This window comes from Salmo trutta, chromosome 18, assembly GCF_901001165.1.
Source record: "Salmo trutta chromosome 18, fSalTru1.1, whole genome shotgun sequence".
NCBI classification, from domain to species: domain Eukaryota; kingdom Metazoa; phylum Chordata; class Actinopteri; order Salmoniformes; family Salmonidae; genus Salmo; species Salmo trutta.
In genome coordinates, this window is record NC_042974.1 from 43418209 (window position 1) to 43432632 (window position 14424).

Consider the following 14424-nt stretch of genomic DNA (forward strand, 5'->3'; position numbering starts at 1 on the left):
GGGTGTGGTTTTCATACATTAAAACCCATTGTGTAATGTCATACGATCCTACGGTCTCCCTTGAGTAATGTGTTGCAAAAACACACACACACACATACACCGATGCATGCAAGTGTGTGCACACATGATGCACACACACACATGCAATCACAATGCACACACGCATGCATGTGTGCGTGTGTGTGTGTGTGCGCGCACACACACAGAGTCTGGAAACAGTTGAAGCAGAGGGGGATTTTTTTTTTCACCTCGATGCAACGCCAAGTACAACAACCCATTCCAGAGGCTTGATATGTTGGGATGAGTAATGTGCATTTGTTTTTGTTGTTGTTGTCACTGACTAAAATGGGTTTTTTTTTAATCAGGTTTCTATCCAACCTTTTTAAAAGTACATGTGACATCAAAAATGTCACGGCAGGCCTGATGGAAACTTGTCTGTAAACTTTCCAAATGTCGACAACACCAAATACTGTGACGTTCGTTGTTAAAGGTAGACCAAGGCGCAGCGTTTGGGTTCATCATATTTATTTATCAATGTGAACCAGCAAAAAACAATAAACAATACAACGAACGAAAAGCTAGGCGTGCAAACACATGCAACACCAAAACAAGATCCCACAACTGACTGTGGGGAAAAGGGCTGCCTAAGTATGATTCCCAATCAGAGACAACGAATGACAGCTGCTTCTGATTGGAAACCATACTCGGCCAATCAAAGAAAAAACAACATAGACATACACCACATAGAATGCCCACCCCATGTCACACCCTGACCTAACCAAACAGAGAGAAACGGCTCTCTCAGGTCAGGGCGTGACAAATACTCTAGACAAGGTGGGATCTTTTTGTGTCTATAAAATGTAATATGCGAGAAATGTCGGTAGAAACACCTTTATGGACAAATATTGATATAATAACCATCATATTGAAGTAAACTTGAATCACAAGATGATATGGTGTGTGGTCCTCCCACTACGACTCGGGAGAGCACACAGTTTATTAGGCTACAGATTAAATAAATTATGATTAACTTCACAGGGTGGTGAAAGTGCACAGGAAAATGATAATCAATGTTCTGATCCAGAGCAAATAGGGTAAAGCCTTGCTCAAGGGCACATCGGCAGATTTCTTTCACCTAGTCCACCCAGGGATTTGAACCAGCAACTTTTTGGTTACTGGCCCAATGCTCTTAACCGCTTGGCTACGTGCCACGCTATAAATCAGAAATGTTTCTGACAAAACCATCAGTAGATTTGAAAATGAGATGAAAACCAATTTAACTATATTTTTTATTCGGTACATGGGAATTTAACCGCAAAAGGTATTTTTATGTGCGCTACGTCAGCACGCAAAGCTTTTTATCCACAAAAGGACAATTTGATGGAAGCATCTCTGGTGGGAAAATTAGCATATTGATTTCATGCATATTTTAGAATATTCGCATGAAAATCTGTCGCCAATTGGATATAAACCTAGCTAGTATCTCATCAAATAAAATAGGTAATAAATTAAAGGCCCAGTGCTGTCAAAATTCTGTTTTTTCTTTGTTAATATCATATTGTACAACAGCTGATGAAACTAATACTGTAAACATACAGTTGAAGTTGGAAGTTTACATACACCTTAGCCAAATACATTTAAACTCAGTTTTCACAATTCCTGACATTTAATCCTAGTAAAACTTCCCTGTCTTAGGTCAGATAGGATCACCACTTTCTTTTAGTAATGTGAAATATCAGAATAATAGTGGAGAATGATTTATTTCAGCTTTTATTTCTTTCATCACATTCCCAGTGGGTCAGAAGTTTACATACACTCAATTAGTATTTGGTAGCATTGCCTTTAAATTGTTTAACTTGGGTCAAACGTTTCGGGTAGCCTTCCACAAGCTTCCCACAATAAGTTTGGTGAATTTTGTCCAATTCCTCCTGACAGAGCTGGTGTAACTGAGTCAGGTTTGTAGGCCTCCTTCCTTTCATACTCTTTTTCAGTTCTGCCCACAAATTGTCTATAGGATTGAGGTCAGGGCTTTGTGATGGCCACTCCAATACCTTGACTTTGTTGTCCTTAAGTCATTTTGCCACAACTTTGGAAGTATGCTTGGGTCGTTGTCCATTTGGAAGACCCATTTGTGACCAAGCTTTAATTTCCTGACTGATTTCTTGAGATATCCAAAAAGTATGACCTTTGTCCCCATGTGGAGTTGCAAACCGTAGTCTTGCTTTTTTATGGTGTTTTTGGAGCAGTGTCCTCTTCCTTGCTGAGTGGCCTTTCAGGTTATGTCGATATAGGACTTGTTTTACTGTGGATATAGATACTTTTGTACCTGTTTCCTCCAGCATCTTCACAAGGTCCTTTGCTGTTGTTCTGGGATTGATTCGCACTTTTCGCACCAAAGTACGTTCATCTCTAGGAGACAGAACGCGTCTCCTTCCTGAGCGGTATGACGGCTGCGTGGTCCCATGGTGTTTATACTTGCGTACTATTGTTTGTACAGATGAGCGTGGTACCTTCAGGTGTTTGGAAATTGCTCCCAAGGATGAACCAGACTTGTGGAGGTCTACAATCTTTTTTTGAGGTCTTGGCTGATTTCTTTTGATTTTCCCATGATGTCAAGCAAAGTGGCACTGAGTTTGAAGGTAGGCCTTGAAATACATCCACAGATACACCTCCAATTGACTCAAATTATGTCAATGAGCCTATCAGAAGCTTCTAGATCCATAACATCATTTTCTGGAATTTTCCAAGCTGTTTAAAGGCACAGTCAACTTAGTGCATGTGCATGTAAACTGTGACACAGTGAATTATAAGTGAAATAATCTGTCTGTAAACAATTGTTGGAAAAATTACTTGTGTCATGCACAAAGTAGATGTCCTAACTGACTTGCCAAAACTATAGTTTGTTAGCAAGAAATTTGTGCAGTGGCTGAAAAACGAGTTCTCCAACCTATGTGTATGTAAACTTCCGACTTCAACTGTATGATTTAAAAAAAAATCTATGTTATTTCCTGATAGTTGCTGGTTCAAAATACAATCCACACAGGATCTTCTAATCAGCAGGTTGGCATGGACAGGATTTTCGGCTTTCCATGGTGACCATGCGGTAAATTGGTTAATAGACCACTCCTAAAGAGTCATTGCTAAATTCTTGCTTGAGAAATAGTATTTTGCTAATAAGCTACTTTTGCCCATTTTAATGGAAATCTATTAAAGCAAGATACTTAATTGTAACCGAGAAATTATTTGATATTGATATGAAAATGGCTGCATTAGGCCTTTAAGGTGTTATGATGTGAGGAAAACGAGTGGTTGTGAACAGAGATGAGCAGTATTTATATTACATGTATTACACGGAGTGACAAGGAGTTGAGTGTTGGAACAAAACAGGCCTGGATTCCAGGCTGAAGATTATGCTCCATATTGAATATTGCAAAAGACACTGTATTGCCCCTGATCTCCTTGCTTGCAATCCTGTGGTAGAGGCTACTCTGATCACTTAACCTATTTGTATTGGAGAAATAGAGTATATCAACAGTTGTGTCCGAAAATCATTCTTGCCTACTATGAGCACTGTTCAAAACTAGTGCACTATATAGGGAATAGGATGCCATTTGGGATGCACCCGAACAGCAGTGTTTCCCTCCTCTGGTGTGTACAGCTCACCCGTGGAGCTGTGAATTCAGCCTGTTACTCAGATGAGATGAGTAATGCATCCCAAATGGCACCCTGTTTCCTTTATAGTGCACTACTTTTGACCAGGGCCCAAATGGTAGCTCAATCCCCATCAGGTGTCCACAGGGGGACAATTTGGCCACTCGCTGCCGCATGGTGTATGAGGCAGGAGAGGGAAAACTGTGGATTTACAGCCTAGGGGAAGAGACGGGCTCTATGGTCACTTTATATAGTGGCTAATGTACTGTATGGTTGACCTGTCTTCACTGATTTGATAGTAAGGCACAGAAAGCTGTATATACAGTGTACACTATCTATACTATTCTATGTCTATAGGGCCATGAGTTTTTTCCCACCACTTGACCATGGCCCTTTTTCCTGATCAGGTCACGTTGTCAGTCAACACTCCTGGCCCTAGATAATGTGGCATAATATGTTTGTCAGATAGAACTGGCAACTTCCACAAGGAAGAACAATAGCAGAATATCAACAGGCAGTGGATAAAATCAATGGCAGATGGAAAGCCTTGGAAACCATAAAGAAAGAAAGAAAGCTAATATTTTATTTATCCAGGGTAGAATCTAGTAAATGAACATGCACACACAAACGGATGCACACACGCACACACACACAGGAGCTGATAAGAGTTGATTTGAGCTGCCTCCCGGGCTGGTTAGGTAAAAACTAGGACCGACCACTGCTACACTGTTGCCAAGTGTAAGATTTCTGTGCTATGCAACATAAGACATCAACAATAACATAAGTTCTCCCAAGGAGAGATATCATTCACAAAGACTCCAGTAACTTTCCATAACTCTTGACAGTGTTTGCATATAGCTTGGATTCCTTCCATGTCTCAGTTTTAACAGTGGACTGTTAGGGCTATACATTGAAGAGGAGAGGTCATCATAACTAGGACCTTTTCTTAGGAAAATCTATAAATAGGCCTAGAAATTAGGGTTAGGTCTCGTGGTCAGGACAAACTCTGGGCCTTATTACAAGGGTCATGTCACATGCAGGAAAAACTCCTGTCCCTCACCATAGACAGAGGTTGAACCTACTTACCTAATTCATTGTCACTTCTATGTCAATATTTCAAACGGAGGACAAAGTGAATAAAAAGGTTTTTAAAAATGTATTCTCTTCTTCAGTTTGCTAATGGAATTTGATATTCAGAGCGCATTAAGCAGACACTGGAGCACCAATCTCACGCAACAATTGACTGGCACAACTTCTCAGAGTGAGCGACAAACCATCCTCATGGCGTGATACTTCAAACAGATCTGGGAACATAATAGCCTGGTCTTAGATCTGTTTGTGCTGTCTTGCCAACTCCTATATAGCCACTGTCACGCAGTACAGCATAAACAGATCTGGGACCAGGCTATGAACACCATCTCTCTCTCTCTCTCTCTCTCTCTCTCTCTCTCTCTCTCTCCTTGTTTACTGTAAGTCATCCTTCTCTAAAGTCCTGTCTTCCTTTGTGACTTTTCCAGTTCATAAGCAACAGCTGGACTGAGCACCAGATGTGCTGAATTTAATGAGAGAAAAGACGGAGGGCATAGGACAGTCAACGGAAATTGGTGATTAAACTCAACAGCATCGCAAATGCAAAAAAGTCCTTATTGTTTCATTAGTGGTATTATGTATCCATAGGTTGTCAAACTACTCTGTAAGCATGATAGTGGAGTTGCAGGTGTTCTTCATAAACATACTCATAAAGCTTGGTGCTCTGCCACAAAAGTAATGATGGAATAAGAAATCCTTAAAATCCTGACATTAGGAAGAACAGGCAGCACTTCAAACTTTGCATTAAGTTACCACAAGAAAGACATCATCACCTCATTTTCATATCTTCCTTTATTCTACAGTCGTGGCCAAAAGTTTTGAGAATGACACAACTATTAATTTTCACAAAGTCTGCTGCCTCAGTTTGTATGATGGCAATTTGCATATACTCCAGAATGTTATGAAGAGTGATCAGATGAATTGCAATTAATTGGAAAGTCCCTCTTTGCCATGCAAATGAACTTAGTCCCAAAAAAACATGTCCACTGCATTTCAGCCCTGCCACAAAAGGACCAGCTGACATCATGTCAGTGATTCTCGTTAACACAGGTGTGAGTGTTGACGAGGACAAGGCTGGAGATCACTCTGTCATGCTGATTGAGTTTGAATAACAGACTGGAAGCTTCAAAAGGAGGGTGGTGCTTGGAATCATTGTTCTTCCTCTGTCGACCCTGGATACCTGCAAGGAAACACGTGCCGTCATCATTGCTTTGCACAAAAAGGGCTTCACAGGCAAGGATATTGCTGCCAATAAGATTGCACCTAAATCAACCATTTATCGGATCATTAAGAACTTCAAGGAGAGCGTTTCAATTGTTGTGAAGAAGGCTTCAGGGCGCCCAAGAAAGTCCAGCAAGCGCCAGGACCGTCTCCTAAAGTTGATTCAGCTGCAGGATCATGGCACCACCAGTACAGAGCTTGCTCAGGAATGGCAGCAGGCAGGTGTAAGTGCATCTGCACGCACAGAGGCGAAGACTTTTGAAGCATGGCCTGGTGTCAAGAAGGGCAGCAAAGAAGACACTTCTCTCCAGGAAAAACATCAGGGACAGACTGATATTCTGCAAAAGGTACAGGGATTGGACTGCTGAGGACTGGGGAAAGTAATTTTCTCTTATGAATCCCCTTTCCAATTGTTTGGGGCATCCGGAAAAAAGCTTGTCCGGAGAAGACAAGGTGAGCGCTACCATCAGTCCTGTGTCATGCCAACAGTAAAGCATCCTGAGACCATTCATGTGTGGGGTTGCTCACTCACAATTTTGCCTAAGAACACAGCCATGAATAAAGAATGGTACCAACACATCCTCCGAGAGCATCTTCTCCCAACCATCCAGGAACAGTTTGGTGACGAACAATGCCTTTTCCAGCATGATGGAGCACCTTACCATAAGGCAAAAGTGTTAACTAAGTGGCTCGGGGAACAAAACATAGATATTTTGGGTCCATGGCCAGGAAACTCCCCAGACCTTAATCCCATTGAGAACTTGTGGTCAATCCTCAAGAGGCGGGTGGACAAACAAAAACCCACAAATTCTGACAAACTCCAAGCATTGATTATGCAAGAAATGGCTGCCATCAGTCAGGATGTGGCCCAGAAGTTAATTGACAGCATGCCAGGGCAGATTGCAGAGGTCTTGAAAAAGAAGGGTCAACACTGAAAATATTGACTCTTTGTATTAACTTCATGTAATTGTCAATAAAAGCCTTTGACACTTATGAAATGCTTGTAATTATACTTCAGTATTCCATAGTAACATCTGACAAAAATATCTAAAGACACTGAAGCAGCAAACTTTGTGGAACTTAATATTTGTGTCATTCTCAAAACTTTTGGCCACGACTGTACATTTCTTGTCATGTTTTTTCCCTGCGTTAAATGCCAACCATGTTTTCCTGTCTCTCCTTGTTCCAGGCATTGAATAACAGGGTATATAAAAATGTCTCGCCATACGACTCGCTCAACAACATTGTTGACGGACTCAGCTCCTTGACGGACCACTTCTCCGACCTCTCCCTCTCCTCAGAACCCCGCAAGCCAAGCAAAAGACCCCCGCCCAACTACCTATGCCACCTCTGCTTCAACAAGGGACACTACATCAAAGACTGCCCCCAGGTAGGACACAGACTGAGACAGTCCTTATTCATTCACATGAATGTTTGTTTGTTTGTTCAGTCATTCATCAATCCATACATTTTTGGGGGTCCTACCTCTAATTCTATTGGTTCAGTATCTTTTGATTTCAAAATGCTACTGGCTGCCATCGAGAGTCGACATGGTGTCCTTTGAGTCATGTGACCATATTTCCAGCCAATCATGTCCCTTTTAAGTTGACCAATGGCTGTGCGGCGGTGTCATCTGTGTGATGCCCTGATCTAATTGTCAGACAGACAGTCCTGTGTCCTCTGTGGTCATGAGTGTGTGTTAGTTGCGTAGACGGACAGACTACTGAACTTCACTATGAGGGAGGAAGAGTAGGGTGAAGTTGGCCCCTAGTTGCTGATCTTGGGTCAGTTTAGCATTTCCCCCACTAATGGTTAACGTTAGGATTGGGGGAGGGGAGGTTGATCCTAGATCTGTACCTAGGGGAAACCAATCAGAGTAAGGGACCAGCAGGGAATGTTATATAATGTATGTTGTATGTATATAAAATACATTTTATCATCAGCAGAATTCATTGAATCATTAGCCAGGAGATTTCATTTGTTCAATTTCTTCTGTCACAAATGTAACGTATTTGTAACTGCTTAAATGTCAGACATAAGGTGTCTATTGGTCACATCGGTGTGTTGTGTCACTATAGGGGCGATCAAGTGCCAGGTTGGTAGTATGCACAACTTTCAAAGAAAAACATTCCTTTTTATCTGTTTGAGTGTGTAATCTTGTTGAAACAGCTTTGAATGCATAATCAAAGTGGCTAGTGTTTCAATGGCAAGGTTTGGACCAAAAAAAGTTGTTTGATGGGAAGAATATCCCATAGTTTGTACTTTTCCCCTCTCGGTTTTCCAATATTTTAGCATTTTATGACGCAGGTCTCTCTGTAAAGAAAACAAGTGTAACCATGGCAAATTAGCAGCGAGTTCCAGCTGTGAGGTCCCATGGGTAACAGAGTGTGACCAATGGGGTCCAAGCTGAGCTCACCTCTGTTTAACAGAATCAGTACCGGAGTCTATTCATTACAGAAACCATTTACCGTTTAAGAACCAAACGGAAGCAAACAGAGAAAAACAACTGTTTCTATTGGACAAATTCACGTAGGTCCCTCCCTGTTTCGTTCGGTTTGCTTCCATTTAAGAAACTTTTTGCAACATAATTTTTTATAAAAATGTTTTATTTCACCTTTATTTAACCAGGTAGGCCAGTTGAGAACAAGTTCTCATTTACAACTGCGACCTGGTCAAGATAAAGCAAAGCAGTGCGACAAAAGCAACAACACAGAGTTACACATGGGAAAAACAAACGTACAGTCAATAACACAATAGAAAAATCTATGTACAGTGTGTGCAAATGTAGTAAGGTTAGGGAGGTAAGGCAATAAATAGGCCATAGTGGTGAAATAATTACAATTTAGATAAAAATAGCAGATACGTACCACATTGGGTGAGGCGGGTTGCAGGAAAGTATATTTAGATCGTAGGTGGAAAGTGAGATTAAAATATATATGGAAAAAAATGATGAAACCGACTATTTACATGGGACAAGACGGGACAAGACAAACACACGTCCGACTGCTACGCCATCTTGGATTTGTGTCAGCATAATGAAAACACCCAGGACTCTATGGTACTGATGTTACTGATCTACCCCTAGAAATAGAGTGTGTGGAACAGGCTTGAAACATCTGACATTGGCAATTTGACGGGTAAACTCATTCTAGTTTTGTGGATCTACCCACCAATTGATTGGATGATGTACTGTATGTATGGGAGACATCAAATGATGTTTTTTAGTATCCAAAACGACCACAATATATGATAGCCTATTCTAGTAATGATAAATGTTTAAATGCACCCACAAATACAGTATAAATTATTGTACATGGATATGATGCAAGTATTACAATATTGACATCATGTCATATTATGCACACGATGATGGCGTAACATGTCACAATAGTACAACTGAAATGGCATTCGGAAATGCTAGTGATACTGAGATAGAGATTATGGACCACAAAATGACCATTGTGGTTTTCACGTACGGGCGCTTTGAGGAACGTTCTGTCTCCCTTTACCACGTCTTGTACAGTAAAAGCAAACTGCATGGACTGGGTTTAAAATATGTTATTTTGAAACAGGGACACTCATTGGTAGTTTTTCTCTGAATTGTGGTGTGGAGATGTTGTTAGACAGGTCCATAGTGACGACAGATGTTCTCTCTCTTTCGCTCACCCTCTCTTGCTCTTATTGTGTGTGTATTGTAGAGCTTTCTAGTTGTTTTTCGACCTGACCGAATCAACGCTAATCCTTGTATTAGGAATGACTTAATGAATTACGTTGAAGTTTATTGTGTTGATGTTGTAAATCCGTGCTTAATAGTTATCACTGTGTATTTAAAGCACTGAACCGCTCGGTCGGAGGGCAGCAGTTGCAGGGCACTAATTGCAGTATAGTTTAGTGAGTCAGTGGAAATGTTAAGCTTTTGTTTTATTACGACCAAACCCCCTCGACATTAGACTGCTATGAAACCAATCTGTCAGCAGGACAGCTAGCCTACAAGGGCGAAACTCAAATGTGTGTGTGTGTGTGTGCGTGAATGGGTGTAACTCAAATCACAGCGGTTCTGTCAGGTCTCCCCAACTGTTTGTGAAACTGCCAACGGATACACGGAAAACATCAGATCTCCTGTGTGTGTGTGTGTGTGTGTGTGTGTGTGTGTGTGTGTGTGTGTGTGTGTGTGTGTGTGTGTGTGTGTGTGTGTGTGTGTGTGTGTGTGTGTGTGTGTGTGTGTGCGCGTGCGCGTGTGTTTCAACCACCTCTGCGTCACAAATGGCACCCTATTCCCTGCCATTTGGAACACAGACCATATCTCTGTTAGCCCTCTCCTGGGCTTTATCTACTAATATTCACCCCCCTACACGCGGTTACAGAGACACCCATCAACGCCCACATACATCATACAGTGGATATAAAAAGTCTACACACTCCTGTTAAAATGCCAGGTTTTTGTGATGTAAAATAATGAGACAAAGATAAATCATGTCAGAACTTTTTCTACTGTTAATGTGACCTATAACGTGAACAATTCAATTGAAAAACAAACAGAAATCTTCGAGGGGGAAAAATAAAAACCTTACAATAACCTGGTTGCATAAGTGTGCACACCCTCTTATAACTGGGGATGTGGCTGTGTTCAGAATTAACCAATCACATTCAAACTCATGTTAAATAGAAGTCATTACACACCTGCCATCATTTAAAGTGACTCTGATTAATCACAAATAAAGTTCAGCTGTTCTAGTAGGATTTTCCTGACATTTTCTTAGTTGCATCTCAGAGCAAAAGCCATGGTCCGCAGAGAGCTTCCAAAGCATCAGAGGGATCTCATTGTTGAAAGATATCAGTCAGGAGAAGGGTACAAAATAATTTCCAAAGCATTACATATACCATGGAACACAGTGAAGACAGTCATCATCAAGTGGAGAAAATATGGCACCACAGAGACATTACCAAGAACTGGACGTCCCTCCAAAATGTATGAAAAGATGAGGAGAAAACTGATCAGGGAGGCTTCCAAGAGGCCTACAGCAACATTAAAGGAACTGCAAGAATTTCTGGCAAGTACTGGCTGTGTGCTACATGTGACAACAATCTCCCATATTCTTCATATGAATGGGCTATGGGGTAGGGTGGCAAGACGGAAGAAGCCTTTTCTTACAATGAAAAACATCCAAGCCCGGCTGAAGTTTGCAAAAACAAACATCAAGTCCCCCAAAAGCACGTGGGAAAATGTGTTATGGTCTGATGAAACCAAGGTTGAACTTTTTGGCCATAATTCCAAAAGGTATGTTTGGTGCAAAAACAACACTGCACATCACCCAAAGAACACCATACTCACAGTGAAGCATGGTGGTGGCAGCATCATGCTTTGGGGCTGTTTTTCTTCAGCTGGAACCGGGGCCTTAGTCAGGGTGGAGGGAACTATGAACAGTTCCAAATACCAGGCAATTTTGGCACAAAACCTTCAGGCGTCCGTTAGAAAGCTGAAGATGAAGAGGAAGTTCACCTTTCAGCACGACAACGACCCAAAGCACACATCTAAATCTACGAAAGCATGGCTTCACCAGAAAAGATTAATGTTTTGGAATGGCCCAGCCAGAGCCCAGACCTGAATCCAATTGAACATCTCTGGGGTGATCTGAAGAGGGCTGTGCCCAGGAGATGTCCTCGCAATCTGACAGATTTGGAGCGCTTTTGCAAAGAAGAGTGGGCAAATATTGCCACATCAAGATGTGCCATGCTAATAGACTCCTACCCAAAAGGACTGAGTGCTGTAGTACAATCAAAAGGTGCTTCAACAAAGTATTAGTTTAAGGGTGTGCACAGTTATGCAACCAGGTTATTGTGAATTTTTTATTTTTTTATTTTTCCCCCTCAAAGATTTGTTTGTTTTTCAATTGAATTGTTCACGTTATAGGTCACATTAAAGGTGGAAAAAGTTCTGACATGATTTATCTTTGTCTCATTCTTTTACATCACAAAAACCTGGCATTTTAACAGGGGTGTGTAGACTTTTTAAATCCAATGTATATATTGACACTCCAAACACAATGCGTATGTCCAATACTTGAAAATATTTGAGATGTGCTTGATTTAGCATGTAGTTTGCACATTGGGGACTACTCCATTGGTTCCATTGTACCAAGTGAACTAAATCATAATATGACCAATTAAATCAAATGATATGTCTATGAATCAAGCATTAATCAAGTATTTCAAATCAAATCACATTTTATTTTTCACATGCGCCCGAATACAACTTTACCTTGAAATGCTTGCTTACGAACCTTTCCAACAATGCAGTTTAAAAAAATGATAAACAGAAAAATAGTAACACAAGAGGAATAAAACACACAAGAATGGACCTATATACAGGGAGTACCAGTACCAGATTAATGTGGAGCTATATACAGGGAGTACCAGTACTAGATCAATGTAGAGCTATATACAGGGAGTACCAGTACCAGATCACTGTGGAGCTATATACAGGGAGTACCTGTACCAGATCAATGTGGAAATATATACAGGGAGTACCAGTACCAGATCAATGTGGACCTATATACAGGGGGCACCAGTACCAGATCACTGTGGAGCAATATACAGGGAATACCTGTACCAGATCAATGTGGAACAATATACAGGGATTACCAGAACCAGATCAATGTGGAGCTATATACAGGGAGTACCAGTACCAGATCAATGTGGACCTATATACAGGGATTACCAGTACGAGATCAATGTGGAGCTATATACAGGGAGCACCAGTACCAGGTCAATGTGGAGCTATATACAGGTAGTACCAGTACCAGATCACTGTGGAGCTATATACATGGAGCACCAGTACCAGATCAGTGTGGAGCAATATACAGGGATTACCAGAACCAGATCAATGTGGAGCAATATACAGGGAGCACCAGTACCAGATCAATGTGGAGCGATATACAGGGAGTACCAGTACCAGGTCAATGTGGAGCTATAGACAGGGAGTACCAGTACCAGATCAATTTGGAGCAATATACAGGGAGTACCAGTACCAGATCAATGTGAGGCTATATACAGGGAGCACCAGTACCAGATCATTGTGGGCTATATACAGCGAGTACCAGTACCAGATCAATGTGGACCTATATATAGGGAGTACCAGTACCAGATCAATGTGGAGCAATATAAAGGGAGTACCAGTACCAGATCAATGTGGAGCTATATACAGGGAGTACCAGTACCAGATCAATGTGGAGCTATATACAGGGAGTACCAGAACCAGATCAATGTGGAGCAATATACAGGGAGTACCAGTACTAGATCAATGTGGAGCTAAATACAGGGAGTACCAGTACCAGATCACTGTGGACCTATATACAGGGAGTACCAGTACCAGATCAATGTGGAGCTATATACAGGGAGCACCAGTACCAGATTAATGTGGAGCTATATACAGGGAGTACCAGTACTAGATCAATGTAGAGCTATATACAGGGGGTACCAGTACCAGATCACTGTGGAGCTATATACAGGGAGTGCCTGTACCAGATCAATGTGGAAATATATACAGGGAGTACCAGTACCAGATCAATGTGGACCTATATACAGGGAGCACCAGTACCAGATCAATGTGGAGCAATATACAGGGAATACCTGTACCAGATAAATGTGGAACAATATACAGGGATTACCAGAACCAGATCAATGTGGAGCTATATACAGGGAGTACCAGTACCAGATCAATGTGGACCTATACACAGGGATTACCAGTACGAGATCAATGTGGAGCTATATACAGGGAGCACCAGTACCAGGTCTATGTGGAGCTATATACAGGGAATACCAGTACCAGATCACTGTGGAGCTATATACATGGAGCACCAGTACCAGATCAGTGTGGAGCAATATACAGGGATTACCAGAACCAGATCAATGTGGAGCGATATACAGGGAGTACCAGTACCAGTACCAGATCAATGTGGAGCTATAGACAGGGAGTACCAGTACCAGATCAATTTGGAGCAATATACAGAGAGTACCAGTACCAGATCAATGTGAGGCTATATACAGGGAGCACCAGTACCAGATCAATGTGGGGCTATATACAGCGAGTACCAGTACCAGATCAATGTGGACCTATATATAGGGAGTACCAGTACCAGATCAATGTGGAGCAATATAAAGGGAGTACCAGTACCAGATCAATGTGGAGCTATATACAGGGAGTACCAGTACCAGATCAATGTGGAGCTATATACAGGGAGTACCAGAACCAGATCAATGTGGAGCAATATACAGGGAGTACCAGTACTAGATCAATGTGGAGCTATATACAGGGAGTACCAGAACCAGATCAATGTGGAGCTATATACAGGGAGTACCAGTACCAGATCAATTTGGCGCTATATACAGGGAGCACCAGTACCAGATCAATGTGGAGCTATATACAGGGAGTACCAGTACCAGATGAATGTGGAGCTATATACA

General features: G+C 41.5%; 1 protein-coding gene across 1 annotated transcript in view; it reads left to right on the forward strand.

Moving 5' to 3' along the window:
* Positions 1 to 14424, forward strand: part of LOC115153339 (zinc finger CCHC domain-containing protein 24) — a 65223-nt gene that overhangs the window by 3285 nt on the left and 47514 nt on the right. The window contains exon 2 of the mRNA XM_029698682.1: positions 7151 to 7351. Within this exon, the coding sequence (XP_029554542.1) occupies positions 7151 to 7351 (201 nt within the window). The remainder of the gene's footprint in view (positions 1 to 7150; positions 7352 to 14424) is intronic.